This window comes from Pseudophryne corroboree, chromosome 3 (genome assembly GCF_028390025.1).
Source record: "Pseudophryne corroboree isolate aPseCor3 chromosome 3, aPseCor3.hap2, whole genome shotgun sequence".
Classification (NCBI taxonomy): Eukaryota; Metazoa; Chordata; class Amphibia; order Anura; family Myobatrachidae; genus Pseudophryne; species Pseudophryne corroboree.
In genome coordinates, this window is record NC_086446.1 from 435,844,479 (window position 1) to 435,867,534 (window position 23,056).

General features: G+C 47.4%; 1 protein-coding gene across 3 annotated transcripts in view; it reads right to left on the reverse strand.

The window, feature by feature from the left end:
- ST6GALNAC1 (ST6 N-acetylgalactosaminide alpha-2,6-sialyltransferase 1) overlaps positions 1–23,056 on the reverse strand; it is a 315,054-nt gene that overhangs the window by 287,499 nt on the left and 4,499 nt on the right. Inside the window, exon 1 of one of the 3 annotated variants that reach the window (XM_063960426.1) lies at positions 19,811–20,218. The exons of 1 other annotated variant lie outside the window; for it this stretch is intronic. In XM_063960426.1, the coding sequence (XP_063816496.1) occupies positions 19,811–19,920 (110 nt within the window). In that variant the 5' untranslated portion in view covers positions 19,921–20,218. Of the gene's footprint in view, positions 1–19,810; positions 20,219–23,056 lie in introns of those variants that run through there. One more of the 3 variants, XM_063960424.1, reaches the window with a different exon arrangement.

A 23,056-nucleotide genomic window follows, 5' to 3' on the forward strand; every position in this document is an offset into this window, starting at 1 on the left:
AATGCGGCGTTGGGGGTGTGTGCTGAACGTGGGCATCTCATGACAGTTTTCGGGGTGGTTGTCTGATGTTACACGCAGCCGCCCAATTAAAAATCCTGCCATGGGTTAACCTTAGTTTGATGTGTCCGCAATCTAATTGCGGATGTCGCATAGTAACAAAGAAACATAGTTTCTGAGGTTGAAAAAAGACAAATTGTCCATCTAGTTCAACCTGTAAGTGGTCTCCTACACTGAACTATTTTTAAGACTATTTTTAAACTGTGGTGAGTGTTTAGCCGTAAACTAAAATACTCTGTTTTTTTATTACTATAGTAAATGATTTACCCACCATAACCCTGTATATCCTTATCCATTAGGAATTTATCAAGCCCATTTTTAAAAGTAGTGACCGAGCCCGCCATCACTACTCTCAGGCAGGGAATTCCATATATGTATTGTCCTTACTGTGAAGAAACCTTTCCATCTCTTTGTACGAAATCTCCTCTCCTCCAACCTAAGCAGGTGTCCACGTGTCCTTTTTGATGATCTTACCAAAAAACAAATCCCCCGCTATCTCTGTGTATTGACCCCTTATATATTTGTAAATGTTAATCATGTTCCCTCTTAATCTCCTTTTTTCCAATGTAAACATGTCCAGCAAGCCTTTCTTTGTATTCTAGAGTCTCCATCCCTTTTATCAATTTGGTCGCTAGTCTCTGAACCTTTTCTAGTTCCAGGATATCCTTTTTGTAGTATGGTGCCCATAATTGTACACAGTATTCAAGATGTGGCCTCACTAGTGATTTATATAGTGGGAGCATAACACTCTCACCCCTTGCATCAATTCCCCGCTTAATGCATGCTAATACCTTGTTTGCCTTTTTTGCTGCATTCCTACTTTGGGTACTACTGTTAAGTTTGTTATCTATGTTAACACATAAATCTTTTTCCAGTACAGAAATCCTTAGTTTCTCCCCGTTTAGTATGTAGGAAGTGTTCATATTTTTTTTTTTTAAATTGCGTAGTTTTTATTAAAAATTTTGAATAAACACCCCAACACACCCAAAAAAATAATTAAAAAATAATACCATAAACAATAATGGCAGATATAGTAAGGTATTCAGTATGCAACCAGAAGTATGGTCAGGCAATGGACACAGGATATAGTTACAGTGCACATCCGACAAATCAGGAAATACATTATGCCCCACAGCATAACAGTAAGTAGTAAGAACCCACAGGCACCATGTGAGCTCACATATCAAGGATAAAGTAAAAAAGACTGAAACACAGGTCATAGAAAAATACAGAAGTAATGACACTGCAGACCAGAAATAAAACACTTGCAAAGAGATGTAGAATAGGATAGGAAGAGGAATAATAAAAAGAGGGAATAAAATCCAGAGCACTAATGCAGCAAGATTAGTAGATAAATGTGAAGAAAGCCTCTGCTAATAGTACTGTGTGTTCCTGATTGAATAATGCAGTGTGTGTGTGCATAAGGATGGTGTGCACTTGGATGGGAATGCTAGGCAATGTGTGCTTGCCTTTTAGGACCTAATTCAGATTTGATTGCAGCAGCAAATTTGTTAGCTAATGGGCAAAACCATGTGCATGGGGGGGGGGGGGATACCCCGACAGATGTATCATTTGCAGAAAGAGTTGGATTTGGGTGGGTTATTTTGTTTCTGTGCAGGGTAAATAGTACTGGCTGCTTTATTTTTACACTGCAATTTAGATTTCAGTTTGAACACACCCCACCCAAATATAACTCTCTCTGCACATGTTATATCTGCCCCCTACAGTGCACGTGGTTTTGCCCATTAGCTAACAAATTTGCTGCTGCGATCAGATCTGAATTAGGCCCTTAGGGGGTCATTCCGAGTTGATTGTAGCTTTGCTAAATTTAGCACAGCTACGATCATTCACACTGACATGCGGGGGGAGCTACGATCATTCACACTGACATGCGGGGGGACGCCCAGCACAGGGCTACCCCGCCCCGCATGTCAGTGCCACCCCCCTATCCCTGCAGTAGTGCAAAGGCATCACACAGCCGCAATGCCTTTGCACTTCAAGAGTAGCTCCCGACCAGCACAGCTTTAGCGTGCTGGCCGGGAGCTACTCGTCGCTCCCCGGCCCGCAGCGCCTGCGTGCGACGTCATGCAGCCGCCGTGGATTGCCCCCCCAATGCTCCGGCCACACCTGCGTTGGCAGGATCGCTCCCCCTAAACTGCGGCTTAACACCCCCGTCCAGCCCCCTCCCGCCCAGCGACCGCCTCTGTCTCAGAGGCGATCGCTAGGCAACGTCGGCTGCCATGTGCCGGCGTACTGCGGCGCCAGCGCATGCGCAGTTCCGACCCGATCGCTGCGAGAAACTGCAGTGAGCGATCGGGTCGGAATGACCCCCTTAGTTCCTGAGATTGCTAACGATAAACAAGTTATTGTAGAGGGGTGTAGTATGGTATGCCGGCGGTCGGGCTTCCGGCGACCAGCATACTGGCGCTGGAATCCCGACCGCCGGCATACCGACAGCTGGGCGATCGCAAACGAGCCCCTTGCGGGCTCACTGCGCTTGCCACGCTGCTGGCATGGTAGCACGCTACCACGCTATCTATTCTCCCTCCAGGGGGGTCGTGGACCCCCAAGAGGGAGAAAAGATGTCGGTATGCCGCAGGGACGTGCGGTGAGCTAAATGGCTCAGGAGGCACTGGCTAGCACCACAGCCAGATTACATGCAATATATGAGCCAAAGGGGACATCTGGGCATTATACACAGGTGCAGCAGTATAAACTCCTGGAAATGTGGTGAGTTTTGATCAGAGATGTGCTGAAAAGATAAGAAGGTGTGGCACTGCCTTTTTACTCCAGAGTTTGGGCTATAAAAATTATTAGAATAATGCAAAGAAGATATTTCTAACATATTATTAGTATTTTTCATATACTTTATTCAGCCAAAACTCTAGTTTAAACATTAGTATGACAGGAAGGGCTCTGCCTCACCTGACCGCACGTCACTGGTATGCCGGCGGTCGGGATTCCGGCGCCGGTATGGCGGTCGCCGGGAGCCCGGCCACTGGCAAACTGAAGACCACCCATTGCAGAGTATAAACATAATCTTACTGAGCATATGACCTTATCAGGGGTTGCACCGGCTCACACTATATAATCCTGCTGGTCTGCAGAGGGGGTCCAGGTTTGTGAAGTGTAAGGTGAGCAGCTCACTCAGGCCGGCTGCAGGGCCGACGAGGGGATGTCTCTAATAACCCGTGGGAGCGAGCATATCATGGGTACTTACTAGGCGATGTACCCAATGTCACTCTGATCCGCGGGATCGGGTGATATATTGTCTAGCGTGTACCCAGCTTAAGTGTTTTGGTTTCTTAGGCTATGATGGCTTATTTGTTCACATTTGTGTATTATTTATTGCTCATCAGTCATTCTGAATGTCAAATATGCTGTCTTTTCTTTCCGCTGTAAAGGGCCCTACTCACTGGCCGACCCGCCGCCGAGCTGCCCGACGGCGGATACGGCCGACGAGCGACCCGGCGGCGGGGGGGCAGTGAGGGGGGAGTGAAGTTTCTTCACTCCCCCCGTCACCCGGCTGCATTGAAGTGCAGGCAAATATGGACGAGATCGTCCATATTGGCCTGCATGCACAGCCGACGGGAGACCAGCGATGAACGAGCGCGGGGCCGCGCATCGTTCATCGCTGGAGTCTCCACACTGAAAGATATGAACGAGTTCTCGTTCATTTATGAACGAGATCGTTCATATCTTTCCAAAAATCGGCATGTGTGTAGGGCCTATAACAAATAAAAGTATTATTTTTTATTTATTTTTTTAAACTTGAAGAAAAACTGGATGGTGACAAAGTTTGTAGTGAAATAAAGAAAGGATTGTCATAGAATGACCAACAAGGCAAGGAGTGCATCATTCCTTTATTTTGCACCAGATAGAAAGACCCGGGGGATTATTTACTTAGCGCTTCTGACTATGTTATGCTAAAAGTTATGTTAAAAATTTTAAATGGCAATAATTTTATTAACAAAATACAGCTGGTAAAATCATTGCCCTTTTAAATATTAGACATAAACATGATCTTAAGTGGCGCTTAGTAAATGAGCCCCCTTGTATCTTTTTGTAGGTTTTGTACTTTGTATTTAAGAAAGTTTTACCTGGGAAACGGAACCTTTCTTGCTGCCCACAGCATTTCTGGCAGCAAATACTGTTATGTACACAGACCAAGATTCACCACCCTAAGATGAGATTAATGTCATATTGATTTATCTGGCACCATGCCTGTTGTAGCTATTATAAGCCTACCTGAACTCAGTGGGTACTCTCAATGAGATTTAACCCTGCCAGTAGTAGTAAAATGTATGTCTCAGAAAAAAGTACTGTTATAATGCAACTAAAATAAAATAAGAATTTACTTACCGATAATTCTATTTCTCGTAGTCCGTAGTGGATGCTGGGGACTCCGTCAGGACCATGGGGAATAGCGGCTCCGCAGGAGACAGGGCACAAAAGTAAAAGCTTTAGGATCAGGTGGTGTGCACTGGCTCCTCCCCCTATGACCCTCCTCCAAGCCTCAGTTAGGATACTGTGCCCGGACGAGCGTACACAATAAGGAAGGATTTTGAATCCCGGGTAAGACTCATACCAGCCACACCAATCACACTGTACAACCTGTGATCTGAACCCAGTTAACAGCATGATAACAGCGGAGCCTCTGAAAAGATGGCTCACAACAATAATAACCCGATTTTTGTAACAATAACTATGTACAAGTATTGCAGACAATCCGCACTTGGGATGGGCGCCCAGCATCCACTACGGACTACGAGAAATAGAATTATCGGTAAGTAAATTCTTATTTTCTCTGACGTCCTAAGTGGATGCTGGGGACTCCGTCAGGACCATGGGGATTATACCAAAGCTCCCAAACGGGCGGGAGAGTGCGGATGACTCTGCAGCACCGAATGAGAGAACTCCAGGTCCTCCTCAGCCAGGGTATCAAATTTGTAGAATTTTTCAAACGTATTTGCCCCTGACCAAGTAGCAGCTCGGCAAAGTTGTAAAGCCGAGACCCCTCGGGCAGCCGCCCAAGATGAGCCCACCTTCCTTGTGGAATGGGCATTTACATATTTTGGCTGTGGCAGGCCTGCCACAGAATGTGCAAGCTGAATTGTACTACACATCCAACTAGCAATCGTCTGCTTAGAAGCAAGAGCACCCAGTTTGTTGGGTGCATACAGGATAACAGCAAGTCAGTTTTCCTGACTCCAGCCGTCCTGGAAACCTATATTTTCAGGGCCCTGACAACATCTAGCAACTTGGAGTCCTCCAAGTCCCTAGTAGCCGCAGGTACCACAATAAGCTGGTTCAGGTGAAACGCTGACACCACCTTAGGGAGAAACTGGGGACGAGTCCGCAGCTCTGCCCTGTCCGAATGGACAATCAGATATGGGCTTTTGTGAGACAAAGCCGCCAATTCTGACACTCGCCTGGCCGAGGCTAGGGCCAACAGCATGGTCACTTTCCATGTGAGATATTTCAAATCCACAGATTTGAGCGGTTTAAACCAATGTGATTTGAGGAATCCCAGAACTACGTTGAGATCCCACAGTGCCACTGGAGGCACAAAAGGGGGTTGTATATGCAGTACTCCCTTGACAAACTTCTGTACTTCAGGAACTGAAGCCAATTCTTTCTGGAAGAAAATCGACAGGGCCGAAATTTGAACCTTAATGGACCCCAATTTGAGGCCCATAGACACTCCTGTTTGTAGGAAATGCAGGAATCGACCGAGTTGAAATTCCTCCGTGGGGGCCTTCCTGGCCTCACACCATGCAACATATTTTCGCCAAATGCGGTGATAATGTTGTGCGGTCACCTCCTTCCTGGCTCTGACCAGGGTAGGGATGACCTCTTCCGGAATGCCTTTTTCCCTTAGGATCCGGCGTTCAACCGCCATGCCGTCAAACGCAGCCGCGGTAAGTCTTGGAACAGACATGATCCTTGCTGAAGCAAGTCCCTTCTTAGTATCTCTTGAAGTTCCGGGTACCAAGTCCTTCTTGGCCAATCCGGAGCCACGAGTATAGTTCTTACTCCTCTCCGTCTTATAATTCTCAGTACCTTGGGTATGAGAGGCAGAGGAGGGAACACATACACCGACTGGTACACCCACGGTGTTACCAGAGCGTCCCAGCTATTGCCTGAGGGTCTCTTGACCTGGCGCAATACCTGTCCAGTTTTTTGTTCAGACGGGACGCCATCATGTCCACCTTTGCTCTTTCCCAACGGTTCACAATCATGTGGAAGACTTCCAGATGAAGTCCCCACTCTCCCGGGTGGAGGTCGTTCCTGCTGAGGAAGTCTGCTTCCCAGTTGTCCACTCCCGGAATGAACACCGCTGACAGTGTTATCACATGATTTTTCGCCCAGCGAAGAATCCTTGCTGCCATTGCCCTCCTGCTTCTTGTGCCGCCCTGTCTGTTTACGTGGGCGACTGCCGTGATGTTGTCCGACTGGATCAGCACCGGTTGACTTTGAAGCCGAGGTCTTCCTAGGCTCAGAGCATTGTAAATTGCCCTTAGCTCCAGTATATTTATGTGGAGAGAAGTCTCCAGACTTGACCACACTCCTTGGAAATTTCTTCCCTGTGTGACTGCTCCCCAGCCTCTCAGGCTGGCATCCGTGGTCACCAGAACCCAGTCCTGAATGCCGAATGTGCTGCCCTCTAGTAGATGAGCACTCTGCAGCCACCACAGAAGAGACACCCTTGTCCTTGGAGACAGGATTATCCGCTGATGCATCTGAAGATGCGATCCGGACCATTCGTCCAGCAGATCCCACTGAAAAATTCTTGCGTGAAATCTGCCGAATGGAATCGCTTCGTAAGAAGCCACCATTTTTCCCAGGACTCTTGTGCATTGATGCACTGACACTTGGCCTGGTTTTAGGAGGTTTCTGACTAGCTCGGATAACTCCCTGGCTTTCTCCTCCGGGAGAAACACCTTTTTCTGGACTGTGTCCAGAATCATCCCTAGGAACAGCAGACGTGTCGTCGGAAACAGCTGCGATTTTGGAATATTTAGAATCCACCCGTGCTGTCGTAGAACTACTTGAGATAGTGCTACTCCGACCTCCAACTGTTCTCTGGACCTTGCCCTTATCAGGAGATCGTCCAAGTAAGGGATAAATAAGACGCCTTTTCTTTGAAGAAGGATCATCATTTCGGCCATTACCTTGGTAAAGACCCGGGATGCCGTGGACAATCCAAACGGCAGCGTCTGAAACTGATAGTGACAGTTCTGTACCACGAACCTGAGGTACCCTTGGTGAGAAGGGCAAATTGGGACATGGAGGTAAGCATCCTTGATGTCCAGGGACACCATATAGTCCCCTTCTTCCTGGTTCTCTATCACTGCTCTGAGTGACTCCATCTTGATTTGAACCTTTGTATGTAAGTGTTCAAAGATTTCAGATTTAGAATAGGTCTCACCGAGCCGTCTGGCTTCAGTACCACAATATAGTGTGGAATAATACCCCTTTCCTTGTTGTAGGAGGGGTACTTTGATTATCACCTGCTGGGAATACAGCTTGTGAATTGTTTCCAATACTGCCTCCCTGTCGGAGGGAGACGTTGGTAAAGCAGACTTCAGGAACCTGCGAGGGGGAGACGTCTCGAATTTCCAATCTGTACCCCTGGGATACTACTTGTAGGATCCAGGGGTCCACTTGCGAGTGAGCCCACTGCGCGCTGAAACTCTTGAGACGACCCCCCACCACACCTGAGTCCGCTTGTACGGCCCCAGCGTCATGCTGAGGACTTGGCAGAAGCGGTGGAGGGCTTCTGTTCCTGGGAAGGGGCTGCCTGCTGCAGTCTTCTTCCCTTTCCTCTATCCCTGGGCAGATATGACTGGCCTTTTGCCCGCTTGCCCTTATGGGGACGAAAGGACTGAGGCTGAAAAGACGGTGTCTTTTTCTTTATACGGCAATACTTCCATGTGCCGTTTGGAATCTGCATCACCTGACCACTGTCGTGTCCATAAACATCTTCTGGCAGATATGGACATCGCACTTACTCTTGATGCCAGAGTGCAAATATCCCTCTGTGCATCTCGCATATATAGAAATGCATCCTTTAAATGCTCTATAGTCAATAAAATACTGTCCCTGTCAAGGGTATCAATATTTTCAGTCAGGGAATCCGACCAAGCCACCCCAGCGCTGCACATCCAGGCTGAGGCGATCGCTGGTCGCAGTATAACACCAGTATGTGTGTATATACTTTTTAGGATATTTTCCAGCCTCCTATCAGCTGGCTCCTTGAGGGCGGCCGTATCTGGAGACGGTAACGCCACTTGTTTTGATAAGCGTGTGAGCGCCTTATCCACCCTAAGGGGTGTTTCCCAACGCGCCCTAATTTCTGGCGGGAAAGGGTATAACGCCAATAATTTTCTATCGGGGGAAACCCACGCATCATCACACACTTCATTTAATTTATCTGATTCAGGAAAAACTACAGGTAGTTTTTTCACACCCCACATAATACCCTTTTTTGTGGTACTTGTAGTATCAGAAATATGTAACACCTCCTTCATTGCCCTTAACATGTAACGTGTGGCCCTAATGGAAAATACGTTTGTTTCTTCACCGTCGACACTGGAGTCAGTGTCTGTGTCTGTGTCGACCGACTGAGGTAAATGGGCGTTTTAAAGCCCCTGACGGTGTTTGAGACGCCTGGACAGGTACTAATTGGTTTGCCGGCCGTCTCATGTCGTCAACCGACCTTGCAGCGTGTTGACATTATCACGTAATTCCCTAAATAAGCCATCCATTCCGGTGTCGACTCCCTAGAGAGTGACATCACCATTACAGGCAATTGCTCCGCCTCCTCACCAACATCGTCCTAATACATGTCGACACACACGTACCGACACACAGCACACACACAGGGAATGCTCTGATAGAGGACAGGACCCCACTAGCCCTTTGGGGAGACAGAGGGAGAGTTTGCCAGCACACACCAAAACGCTATAATTATACAGGGACAACCTTATATAAGTGTTTTCCCTTATAGCATCTTAATATATAATAATATCGCCAAATAAGTGCCCCCCCTCTCTGTTTTAACCCTGTTTCTGTAGTGCAGTGCAGGGGAGAGCCTGGGAGCCTTCCTAGCAGCGGAGCTGTGTAGGAAAATGGCGCTGTGTGCTGAGGAGAATAGGCCCCGCCCCCTTTTCGGCGGGCTTCTTCTCCCGTTTTTCTGACAACCTGGCAGGGGTTAAATACATCCATATAGCCCCAGAGGCTATATGTGATGTATTTTTAGCCAGCATAGGTACTTTCATTGCTGCCCAGGGCGCCCCCCCCAGCGCCCTGCACCCTCAGTGACCGTTGGTGTGAAGTGTGCTGAGAGCAATGGCGCACAGCTGCAGTGCTGTGCGCTACCTCATGAAGACTGAGAAGTCTTCAGCCGCCGATTTCTGGACCTCTTCTCTCTTCAGCATCTGCAAGGGGGTCGGCGGCGCGGCTCCGGTGACCCATCCAGGCTGTACCTGTGATCGTCCCTCTGGAGCTAGTGTCCAGTAGCCTAAGAAGCCAATCCATCCTGCACGCAGGTGAGTTCACTTCTTCTCCCCTAAGTCCCTCGTTGCAGTGAGCCTGTTGCCAGCAGGACTCACTGAAAATAAAAAACCTAATAAAACTTTTACTCTAAGCAGCTCTTTAGGAGAGCCACCTAGATTGCACCCTTCTCGGCCGGGCACAAAAACCTAACTGAGGCTTGGAGGAGGGTCATAGGGGGAGGAGCCAGTGCACACCACCTGATCCTAAAGCTTTTACTTTTGTGCCCTGTCTCCTGCGGAGCCGCTATTCCCCATGGTCCTGACGGAGTCCCCAGCATCCACTTAGGACGTCAGAGAAAAGTAAATGCAGAAGTCCAACTGCAGGTTTCATTTATTAAATAATATAAAAACATTATTATTATTATCCTTTATTTATATGGCGCCACAAGGGTTCTGCAGCGCCCAATTACAGAATACATACAGTATGCACATAATCAAAACAAGAAAACAGTGACATACAGTTGAAGACAATATAGGACAAGTACAGGGATACTAAACATAACTACATCAGTAGACGACACTGAGATAAGGATCAAGGTGGTCGAAAACTGCAGGATTTGGGCAGTTGAGGATTATTAAAGTAAGAAAAGAATAATCACATGAGGGAAGAGGGCCCTAATCATGAGAGCTTACATTCTAAAGGGGAGGGGCAGACAGACAGGGGTGACACAGATGGGGTAGACCGAGTGTGGGACAGAGGGTTAGGATGAGATTTGGCTGTGTTTGGTAAAGAAATGGGTTTTAAGAGCCCGTTTGAAGTCCTGTAGAGTGAGTTGTCCGTGTCACAAATCACAGGAATGCATAGCAGAAAATGGCAAATATGTTGTTTTTCTGAGAAAAGAGAGAGAAAATATTTCAGAGAATTGGGTAAGAAGGAAGAAACTGCATTTTCTGGAAACAGGGTGCTGACTGGGCCAGCGGATGTAGATGTAGATGTACAGTATAAAGATCAAATGTTTCACACTTGTATGACCACACCTCTGGATTTGAACTTAAAATAGCCTGGACCTCTTTTGCATCTTGGAGACATCATTACATAATTGGGTGTCATGAACATGTTCCTAGAAATAGGAGTATAGGATTTAACCCAATCAGCACAATGCAGACTGTGCATTTGTATATTGTGTGGCAGGAGGAATGGTGATAGAGGATGGAGACAGATAGAGATGTAGTTATGTGACTGGTGGTCAGGAGACCGCCGGACACATTTCCTCCCCCTACATCCCGCCCCCCTCACAATCCAGACGAACGGCATGCCGACCAACAGGGACTATTCCTACTCACGGGTGTCCATGACACCCATAGAGTGGGAATAGAACCCGTGGCAACCGCAGGTTGCCACCGAGCCCGCAGTGTGGTGAGCGCAGTGAGCCCGCAAGGAGCTTGTTATGCTCACCCCCTCCCCTTTCCACCGGCATTCCGCTACCGGGATGCCAGCATATGTATGCTGACCGGCGGCCTCCTGACTGCCGATCACGCCATACACACCTGAGAGATATATTGGTCAGGCTGGGGAGATGTATACATGTCCCAGATATGTGCAGCTAGGTCAGGGCGTTACACCTCTCACTCAATATCTTTATTCCACTCCTGTCTCTTGAGGCATTTTTCCATGTAAGTAACAGATTCACTCGTGGAACCTCAGAACAGCCACGTTACATTGCTCTGTCCCTGAATTAACTGCCAGATCAATTCCATTAGCAGAAATCAGACAGCCAGGCTGCAGGGTCACCCTTCCCCTGCCCTGCCATGCCAGGGACTTCTCAGCACTATACTTATACTGCTATGTAGCACTGCTGCTTATATGGTCAGATACAGGGGCAGATACAGATATATAGGCATATACAGTAAGATAAGTGATTTATCACATAAGCTGTGTGATTAGAGCCAGCGTGCCTCCCTCAGCACAGCACTCTCAGCAACAGGGATGTGCAGTCAGGGGAGGCAGTGCCTCCCCTGTCATTAATGATTAAAATAATACAAAGAAGATACTTATGACACAGATTTTGTGTCAGAAGTGTACGCTTTAACCTTTCTATTATTGTAATCCTTTTTATCTTTGTAAAAATCTGTGTTGAAGGTGCTGACAATGTAAAAGGGTCAAAAGTGGGGGGCGGGGCCAAGCAGCAGGAAGAAAAATCCTATTTAAAAAAGCCCTGCGAGCGGCACTAGGGGAAATGCCTCTAGTGGAAATGCCATATGAAAGCACGCCCCTGTCACTGTGGAGGAGGTGATTGGGCAGTGGTGGATGCAGGTGTGTCAACTATCTGCGGCCGTCCCTGCTCACCCGTCCCCCAGTCCGTCCCGCAGTACGTCCTCCTGCACAGGGGCGGAATTGCCGGAGACAACGGAGTCGGTTGTTGCCGTGCTCCAGCCCTGAAGGGGACACTTTCTCCATTGTCCTCCGAAAGTTCTGTGCCCTTTCTGCTGTATAGATAGGAGCCGCCCAGTGGAGAGCAGCGTCAGTGCCGTGCCGCACTTACATGGCCCAGCCTAGCTTCGCCGCCACCACTACTGCTACCTGCAGCACTGCCAGCTGTGGGGTACACCAGCTCCTTCTCTCACCGCAACACGCAGATAGCCGGGCAGTGGCGCAGCTTCCTGTCTGCATCCTCACCCCCCCTTCCCCCTCACCCCCGATTTCTGACCTCTGCTGCTGCTGTGACCAACTAGGAACCAGCTGCTTGCAAACAGTGCGGGGAGCAAAGAAGACTTCGACAAGTTAACGGAGCGGAGAGGCAGAGGTATGGGATGTGGGATGGTGCGGGGTGCAGGGCTGGAAAGCGGCAGAGTGTCCTGTTGCTAGGTACAGTATTGTAACACAGTGTCACTGTCAGTGTCAGGTAACTGCCCACAACGCTCGCTGTTGTCACTGCTCACAGGGTCTATTTACTAAACCTGGCCCTGTCTCCCATGTCCTGTCCCATCCCTGTCACCTCTGTGCTGGCCCTGTCTCCCCTCTCTCCTGTCCCTGTCACCCCTGTGCTGGCCCTATCATCTCTCTCTGCTGACTCTTCTGTTCTGTCTCTGTCTCCTCTGTCCAGTCCCTGCCACCCCTGTCCTGTCACCTCTGTGCTGGCCCTGTCTCCCATCTCTCCTGTCACCCCTGTCCTGTCCTATCCCGGTCACCTCTGTGCTGGCCCTGTCTCTCCTGTCCCTGTCACCCTTGTCCTGTCCCACCCCGCTCATCTCTGTGCTGGCCCTGTCTCCCCTCTCTCCTGTCCCTGTCAAACCTGTGCTGTCATCTCTCTCTGCTGACCCTTCATTCTGTCCCTGTACCCTCTGTCCAGTCCCTGCCACCCCTGTTCTGTCCTTGTCACCCCTGTCACCTCTGTTCTGGCTCTGTTAACCCTCTCTCCTATCCTTTCAGTTCTATCCTGGTACCTCTGTCCTGGTTCTGATCCTGTCACCCCTGTCCTGTCTCTGTCACCTCTAACTTGGCCTTGTCATTTTTGTTCTTCCCCACAGTACTTTCGCTGTAGTGGCCCTGTCACCTCTGTCCTGTCCCTGAGACTGTTCTCTCCTGTCCCCTCTGTTCTGTCATGGCCCTGTCACCCCTGTCCTGGTCCAGTTACCCATCTCTCTTGCCCCCTCTATTCTGTCCTGGCCCTGTCACTCCTGTCCTGCGCCTGTCCCCTCTGTTCTGTCCCACCAGACTGGTCCCTTTCATCTCAATACTGGCCCTGTCACACCTGTCCTGGCACTGTCCCTCCTGGCCCTGTTACCTTTATCCTAGCCCCAAATTATATATAATTTTCCCTTTTTTTCCCGAGGGGTGGGGGCACCAAAATCTAACTAGCCTCCGGGCGACGGGGCTGAACTTACACCACGCACCTTGGTAAAGGGGAGCGGCGCCGGCCAAGGAAACGTAGGCTGAGAAAGTTCCCTGAGTGTGGCACAGCCAGAGAGCTCTCAGGTCCGTTCCTTGCGCCCACCTCCCCCTCACTCCCCCTGTGATTCCGCGCCACCAGTAACTACTTAGCTGCAATCAGTGAGTCCATTCTGGCCAGAGGGGGAGAGTGGCCACGATCCCCCGCTCCTCTCACTCTCTCTCTCCCGACCCCGGATTACTGTTCAGGCTACTCTTGTCACCGACGATACCCGCAGTTCTAGGCCCAGGTACAGATAAGTAAATACCAATATAATTGTCATTCACTGTCTGTTTCCATCACCCTTTCCTTCTCTCTTTTACACTCTCATCCGCTGCTACTGCTGTTACCCTCTCCCTGGCATCACCATCCCCGTCACCCTCTCCCTGGCATCACCCACTGCTGTCACCCTCTCCCTGGTGTCACCCTCCCTGTCACCCTCTACCTGGCATCACCCACTAGTATCACCCTCTCCCTGGCATCACCCACTGTGTCACCCTCTCCCTGGCATCACCCACTGCTGTCACCCTCTCCCTGGCATCACACTCTTCTCGACACCCTCTCCCTGGCGACACGCTCTTCCTGTCACCCTCTCCCTGGTGTCACCCACTCCCTGTCACCCACTGCTGTCATCCTCTCTCTGGCGTCACCCACTCCCTGTCACCCACTGCTGGCTATTTTGTTGTCCAAGACTTCCATTAACTTAATAGCGCCACACCCACTTGGCCTGCTTGCAATTGTGAAGAATGCATTTGTTAAGAATGTGTTTTAAGAATGGAGTTAGAACCGGAACTGAAAACCATTTCTCCTCTCTTCACAGGTAAAAACACCATCTTCATGCTTGTATATCGGAGTCTCTCATCTCTCTCTGGCTACACTTTTCACACCCCAAGGAAGTTTGTCTGCAAATGTCTGTGATCCTTCTTCAATGCAAAATAACCTCTGTTAATTAGCTGAACTTCTGATTGCATACCTCCCCCTTTGCCAGCGGATATAGTTGGAGCATTTAAGAGCAATATTATCAAGGCCTGCAGTCAGGGCTTGGCCTGCTTGCAATTGTGAAGAATGCATTTGTTAAGAATGTGTTTAAAGAATGGAGTTAGAACCGGAGTTTGAACTGGATTTGGACTACGCTAAAATCTCGAATAAAACAATTTCCCCAAACACTGCAACTCAGGACCATCATGTGGCCTCTCCTCACCTCTGCCTTGAGAACACCAGGACCAATGCCTACTACTTCTCTGTCCAAAAACATCATGACTGCCCCCAAGACTACCCCTCAAGCTGAGCAGGGAACTGAGGGGCGTGCGCTTCAGGACCAGATTTTGCTGGGTCAGTTCCATTGGACATTAGTGTGCACTCCACATTCTTACACCCACCCGCACTGCTCCCCACACTCTCACACCCACCCGTACTGCTCTCATGAGACCAGGACATTTATCATTTTCACAAATTAATGTTTTCCTGCAAATGTGTCTTTCTCTTCTTTCTTCTTACAGGGTACTTTCCCCCCACTGTGTGCTATTCCTGTAATGTGTAAAATGTGTGCTTCATTTGGATCTTTCCATGCAGGGCATAGCATACTCCTACACACGTGTCAGTTTTCCCGTGAATGCATTTGGCCCTTGTATGGCTCATCTCCCACTATGTAATCTTCGTAGTGCGCCCAACATGGCTGCCTTATCTGGTAAACTTGTGGATGGGATGAAAAATACATGGACCTGATGGTTTTAGTGGAACCCTACTCTGAACCTAAGGACTCTGCAATCTCCCCGTTTTGTGTTCTCTTCTAGGGGTGGGCTATTCCACCCTGGGTAATCCTACGCAGTGCGCCTAAGATGGCTGCCAGACCTGGTACCTTGTGAGGGTGGAATACACAACCCCTGGAGGTTATTACCCAAAATGCTTACACCAACCCTGCATTATGCTTTCTGTCTTTATTGTCTGTGTGGTTTATCTTTTGATGTAATACTTAAATCTTCTGTATTATGTGCATTGTTTGAGTTCTAGTTGGCGCCGCGGATGGCTGCCTCGGTGCTGCTCTGCCAAGCATCCTTTGTGTTTAGTCTAATATGTTGAGTCTATTGTACAGTTGCAATGTGCAGTATCAACTCATACGTGTAATGTGTGTAATGTATGCTATGTTCTTCCCCCTTCGTATGCTATGTATTCCCCCTTCATGTTGCTGCTTGGCGATGCATTGTACCACAAAGAATTCCTAGTGTACGTGAGTACACCTGGCCAATAAAGCTGATTCTGATTCTATTAAGTTAATGGAAGCCCTGGACAACAAATTGCATTCATGTCCTCCTCCCACTCTCTCCTCAGTCCCAAACACTAATTTTTATTTATTTTTTCTATAAAAATGTACAATATAATAGCATCCTGCTCATCATAAGTATGATGAGCAGGCAGGCAGCGGGCATTGGCGGCGGTGGTGGCACCAGACTGAGATGCAAATTAGTTGTGAAGGGCTGGGTCAGTTGATGGTGGGCGAGTTTGTAAGCCATTGGCGGTAGCAGCGGGCATCGGCTCAGGGGAAGTAGCGGGCATTGGCTCGGCGGCAGTAGAAGTCATTGGCAGGATTCGGCGGATATTATGGCTGCAGTGCCTTACCAGCCACTGATCTCACCGCATGCCACTGCTCAACAGACAGACATATCTAATAGTTTCAGCTTCACTTACTCATCCCATGTATCGATCGCAAGGACTATATATATACACTATCACCCTCTACTTCTGCAGAATAGCAGACGTTACAATGTGTACAGGACAACTATTTCCCAATTTTTTCAATGTATTCCTGAATGAAGGAGAACTTTGGATTTACTCATTTTGGTTTAAAATTATTTCCGTTCAACTAGTAAGTACATCTGAGGAGAGGCTTTTGTCCAATACAAACCCCACCCTATATAGCTTGTTAAAGTTTAGTAGCTTCAGTTTAGTAGCATTAGGGAACTTATTCAGATGAAGAGCAATGGGCAGTTTAAACACTGGTGGTTGTTGTTGTTGTTGTTGTTATTATTACCAATTATTAAGAAAAGCCATAACTATGCATTCTATCAAATGTAACAATTACACATCAATTCTCAATGTACATGTGCAAGATTAATGACTATCATTACAACTTTGCTATTAAAACAATGTTTATTGTACTCAGATGGACAAATTAAGTTCTATCTTGCTGTAATAGGAATGTTTTCTACAAACTGTTGTACAATTGATTCATGATATCTTAATAAAAAATTGCTTAAAAAAATAATAATTACACATCAAATAAATGACCTGCTGTTAAAGTGGAATACATGATCTGTATTCCATAGCATGTATGAACAATCGTTTTGGCATTTCAGTGATAAACTAGAAAAAGTATGGTCACAAACATGCTCCTGTGGTCAGGGGTGTAGCCAGAACTTTTGGGGCCCCATTGCAACATTTTGAAGAGCCCCCTAGTGCTTCTAAAGAGACATTCTCCACCGCAGATGTTCATTTTATGCCGCATAGTTGTGACCTTGTTTATTTTCAGAACCATAGTAGTGTCCTAGTTAATGTTATGTCCCATAGTAGTGCCCTAGTTTATTTTCTTATTTATCTATTATTATTAATTACCAGTAAATTATATGGCGCACACATATTCCACAGCACTTTACAGAGAGAATATGTTGCCATTCGCATCAGTCCCTGACCCAGTGGAGCTTACAGTCTATATTCTCTAACATATGTACATGCTCACACGGGATGTAGTTATGTGACCGGCGGTCAGGAGACCGCTGGTCACAACACCTCCCCCTACATCCCGCCCCCTGAGAATCCTGACAGTTGGCATTTCGACTAGCAGGGATTATTCCCACTCGTGTGTGTCCACGACACCCATAGAGTGGGAATAGAACCTGTGGAAGGTCACCACTGAGCCCGCCGGGATACCAGTGGAGGTATGCATAACCAACACTGTACACACATACATACTTAGCCTACCAGTATATTTTTGGATTGTGGGAGTTAACCATAGTACCTAGAGGAAACCCACGCGAGCACAGGGAGAATATACAAACGCCACACAGTTAAGGTCATGGTGAGAACCGAATCCAAGACCTCAGTGCTGTGAGGCAGCAATAGTAACCATTACACAATCTGTGCTGCCCTGTGTTTATGAACCATAGTAGTGCTTCTAGTTCACATGATGTCACATTGTAGGGTTGCCAGTACACATTATACAACACAGTCCCCCCAGTTCACATTATGACATAGTGTCCGCAGTTCATGTTATGCCACATTAGAGTACCCCCAGCTCATATTATGCCACACTAAAATGCCTCTAGTTCATATTGTACCATATTATAGTGCCCCGGTTCATACTATGTAACATTATAATGCCCTCCAGTTTATTTTATACCACATTACAATGAGCGGGTCCAGGTGCATAACTAGATATATTGTAGACCCCTTTGTACCACCCAGTTGTGAAAAAGTTTCTATGGCATGTAACTATAACAGGGAAGGTGGCCCCTCTCAGCTCTGGGCCCCTTAGCAGCTGCACTCCCTGCACCTATGGTTGCTACACCCCTACCTGTGATTATCGTATCAGAAAAACAAAGAATCTCAGCCTCAACCTCTGATATTGGACGTAATTCATGTTTATATACAAATGCAAGTGCCATTGTGGTTTTTAATGTTAGCAAGTGAAGCTGCTGCCCTGATATTAACCATCACAAACTCATTCGCTATTGCGTTCACATTCGCAACCTATGGCTACGCAGAGTGGACACAGCAGTAGCGACTAAGACGCCATGTTTAAAATGTACAAATTTGCAGCCGTCAGTAGATACACACTTTGGAAACGGCCATGACACACCTGCGTTTTCATAATCGCTCCCCGTAAACTTCCCGTTAACACCTCCAAACAGTCACTTCCATGAAACCCTCATTGTGAGCGAGATTGCAGCAGCGCCTTTGCTCATGCACATTGCGATCGCAGACTCGCAGTACATGAACAGTCTGCCGATAATCGCCCTGTTGTGTGGTTATTGGCCATTGCATACAAACCTGAATTAGGCTCATTGTGCAGTGTGTGCATTCACAATAATCTGCCCATATTTCTCATGTTTTTACGTGACTACATCATACTCCTTCTGGGCGGATATACTGTATACAAAGTCTACTCAACCAAAGACTTGCCCGCTGGAGATGTAAAAGGAAGTTAGGGACAGTAGGCAAGAGTAAAGGGCCCCATACACTAGAACGATTTTGTCCAATTTCAGCTCAATTCGGTCATTCGGGCCGACATATTGTGGGAAATCGTGCATTTTTGGTGTGTATACGATCCGATCCGATGCGCAGCCCCGTGAGCGTAGGATCAGATCCTCCAGGTCGTTAGTGCTACACTCGTGATATGTCGTAATCAAATGGAATCGTATGGAATCGTACGGAAAAAAAGTGTGCTTTTTATGCTCGCGATATATTGCATGCGATGTATCACATAAGTTTAACTGACATTCTCCAGCACACTCCCAGCCCCTGTAGCCCCCAATCCAGCCCATCAGATGTATCCGATGGTACCTGTGAATGCATGCAATACAACCCATGCGATATGTCGGTGCTTGACATATCATATGCGATGTATAGCATGCTCAAAAAAGTCAAATTGTAACAAATTGTTTGGAATCGTATGTAAAGTAAACACTCCCAGGAAGCTCCCGGGAGTGTTCAAGGGAAATCGGATATGATTTCACCAACTGATACATCGTTCTAGTGTATGGGGCCCTTAAGAGACAGCGAGTCTCATTTACTAACAGCACAATATGTGTATACACAGCACAATTCAGCACTTATTTGCCTATATCATGCATCTATTCGCCTACTGCATGCTGTAAACACTTGCCAGTTTGGAAAGTACCCCTACACAGAAACTGAAAATTAGCATTTTAGAAAAAATAAAAATGTTTACTTTAGAAAAAATAAAATTGTCTACTTTATGATTATTTAGTTTAATAAAAATGTTTACATTTGTATTGGATTGTGAATTTAGTAGTTGTTCAGATAAAAATGGACTTTGCAGTTTGGTTGGTATGCAAGACATCCCAATGAATATACTGTATGAACAGCCAATTATTATCTGTTTGGGTTCTTTATCCATGTACAGAGATGCAGAGAGTTACTATTCCCATCAGTATACATTTTTAATACCTGATGACATTTTGCTAATGTGTTATGCACACTTACAGTACAGAGTAATATAACTCACCTAAGGTGTACTAAGTGTAGTCTACTGTAATGTCTATATCTCTCAAGACGCAATTATATCTGAATTCTCTACAGCACTCTTACCTTCTGGGGGACAGCAGCTCCCGTGTGGGGTTGGATAAAAAAATAAGTAGCAGAAGAACTACGATAACATGTGCAAAAATGTAGAAAAGTACTTTAAAACGGCAAAACATTGTTCTTCCGATCAGCTGGTGGGACCTGCGGTGCAGGATAGCTGCTGGTATTCTGTGGCACCTGGCTTTCGCGTACTTTTCATGCAAGATACCCTGCACTGCATGACATAAACCTCAGCCTTGGATAGTGGCTTGTTCCCACCAAAGTGTCCTCCTGTTTGCTCTCTTGGTACACCCTCAAATTAAATAAAGTCTTTTTTTCTTCTCGTTCAGGTACAGAGTAGACTGACTGCCAAGAAAAGTTGTAGTGATAACACGCTGATAGGAAGTGAGAGTAGCACAGCCAGTTGCTGGAGAGAAAGACAAATCTTCAGATTGTTCAGGATCAGCTGAACCAGGTATTGCGATGCAGAGAATTAACCCACTGGTTGCCACGCCTTGTTTATTTTTCCAGGCTGCTGCTTTCTCTTGAGAAGCCACCTATAACTTACTTTCTATAACTGCTGCTAATCATAAACAGTAATGTGGGATCAGGGCCGGCAAGAGAAATCTTGGGGCCCGGCACACCAATTTCTCCAGCCCCCCCCCCCTTATAAAGCACAAAGTCGCTGTATAAAAATTATATATGTATATATATATATATATATATATATATATATATATACACACACACACACACACACACACACACACACACACATACTGTATATATATATAAAATATACAGTATATATATTATAATTTATACATATATATATACACACACACACATATATATATATATGGTCCTTGTATGGGCGGCATACAAGGACCATATACACAGATGCAGATCTGAGGGGAGGGCACCGGAGCAAGGTGAACGGAAGTCCGGAGTGCCAGGGACATTTTTTGCATATATATATATATATATATATATATATATATATATATATATATATATATATATATATATATACACACACACACACACACACACACACACACACATAGAACTCACCATACACACATTTATATAGAATAATATGGCAGTACCTTGACATAGTATACAGTATGACAGGCTGTGAGGGTGCCATCCAGGCACGTAGGGAGCAGGGTTGGACAGAGGTAGTGCTGCGGGCAGCTGCTATAAGGAGCCCTGACTCACACAGTCAGTGTAGCCTGTGTTTGCTGCTCTGCTCTTCAGCGGCAGCGGCAGCAGATCGTCAGACAGGGACGGGGCGGCAGAGAGGCATGCCGCAAGCATAATGAAGGCAACAAAACGAAGACCAACCAGACCAAGCAAGTGATGGGGCCCCCCTGAAGCTCGGGGCCCGGGAGGGTTGTCCCCTTTGACCCCCCCTGTTGCCGGGCCTGTGTGGGATAGCATACCTCCCAACTGTCCCGATTTTCACGGAACAGTCATGTTTTTTGGGACTATCCCGCTGTCCCACCCGCGGGCAGCAGTGTCCCGTGGCGGTTGTGGGGGGGGGGCACTCACCGTCACTCACTGGCTGCTCTGCTTAGTGCAGAGCAAAGCAGTGGTGAATAGACGCTGGGCGCATGAGACAGGAGACAGGGACTGGGGTCATGCCAACAGCTCACAGAGCGCTGCCCAGGCCCCCACTCTTACGAAAATGGGAGGAGTGGCTTACAATCGCACAACGCCCATAAAACCACATCCTTTCTATTGGCCACACCCAGGGCCGGCGACAGGGGGAGTCAAAGGGGACAACTGTACCGGGCCCCAAGGGTCAGAGGGGCCCCAAGGATATGCCACTTAGTGACCGTCAGGGATGTGAGCCGTCTTGTCCAAATAGGTGGTGTGGGCGCAGCCTCAGAGTAATCAGGAGGGCGGGGGTAGCAAGTCTGCGCTGTATAGGACTGAGACAGCTGGCCATGTGGAGAGTGCCAGGGCTCCCTAAGGGCTCAGTACAAAAGTACAAAATGAAAAAGGGGGTGTGCTCTCTCTACAATGGAGCCTCAGAGTGACAGGAGCCTCTTACACACAGTCATTATGCGGCGCAAGTGTGCACCTGCTATTCCGGGTCCCTATCTGTTGCAAGCAGTTATGGGACATGGCAGCAGCTCCGCTGGGCAGGATTCCTGTGCCCTGTGCTGGCCTCTTCTGGTGGGGTGTGAGGGCCGCATGGTATCTGCTGTGTGGTGTGCGGGTCTGGATAGTGGAAAGTGCAGCGCAGGTGAATCTCTCCCCTGGGTAAGAGTGGATTGGTGAGGGTATATATTGCTTTGGCATAGGGTAGGGGAGATAGGAATGCAGCATGTAGTCATTGGGGACAGACAGACTGAGGGAGCCACAGCTGGGTTGGACACATGTCCCCAGCATGGACGTTATTTGTGAGAATATTCCAATATGCCATATGCTGACTTTGCACTAGTCGTGTCTTGGATGACATTAAATCACTTTATGCTATGAATGGAGTGCTGGTCTTGTCTGCAGCATAGCCCCTGCTTGAGCCTCTGTGTGTGGATGGATGGATAGATAGATAGATAGATAGATAGATAGATAGATAGATAGATAGATAGATAGATAGATAGATAGATAGATAGATAGATAGATAGATAGATAGACAGTATATATATATAAAATTAGATGGGGCCCCACAGATATCACTGTACGGGGCCCCGAGATTTCTGTTGCCGGCCCTGGCCACACCCCCTTTTCAGGTGGGCACTGCTTCGCCACGCAAGGTGAGTCCCTCTTTCCTAGGTACCAGTGATGGGAGGTATGGGATAGTACCAAGGCATATCTATTTCTACATGTTACTCAATACAAAGGGGAAGATGTATGAAGCAACATTATGGATGTTTAGCAGTATCTGTAGTAGTATGTGCTGCAAATACCGATTCTCCCCATGTATTATTAATATGGGGCGGTGTGCTAAATGATGTGGGCGCTATGGAAGCAAATGTATGAACGAACAGTGGCACTGACCGCTTTAACAGCTGCTGCTCTCTGTCATTGGAACATACGCGTTATTGTCCCTGGCTGTCGGTCCCAACAGCCAGGGATTGTGTAACTTTTGTTTTTGGTTTTCTAAATAGTGCAGCAGGTGCCACTGGGAGAAAATGCCCAGCGCATACGCAGAATGTATTCATGCGCTAGCCAGTGACAGCAGCCCCACCAAAGAGGGAGAGTGGTAATCACCAGACAGGTGAAGTAACGCTCTTCATACATGATAATACATGACACTAATGT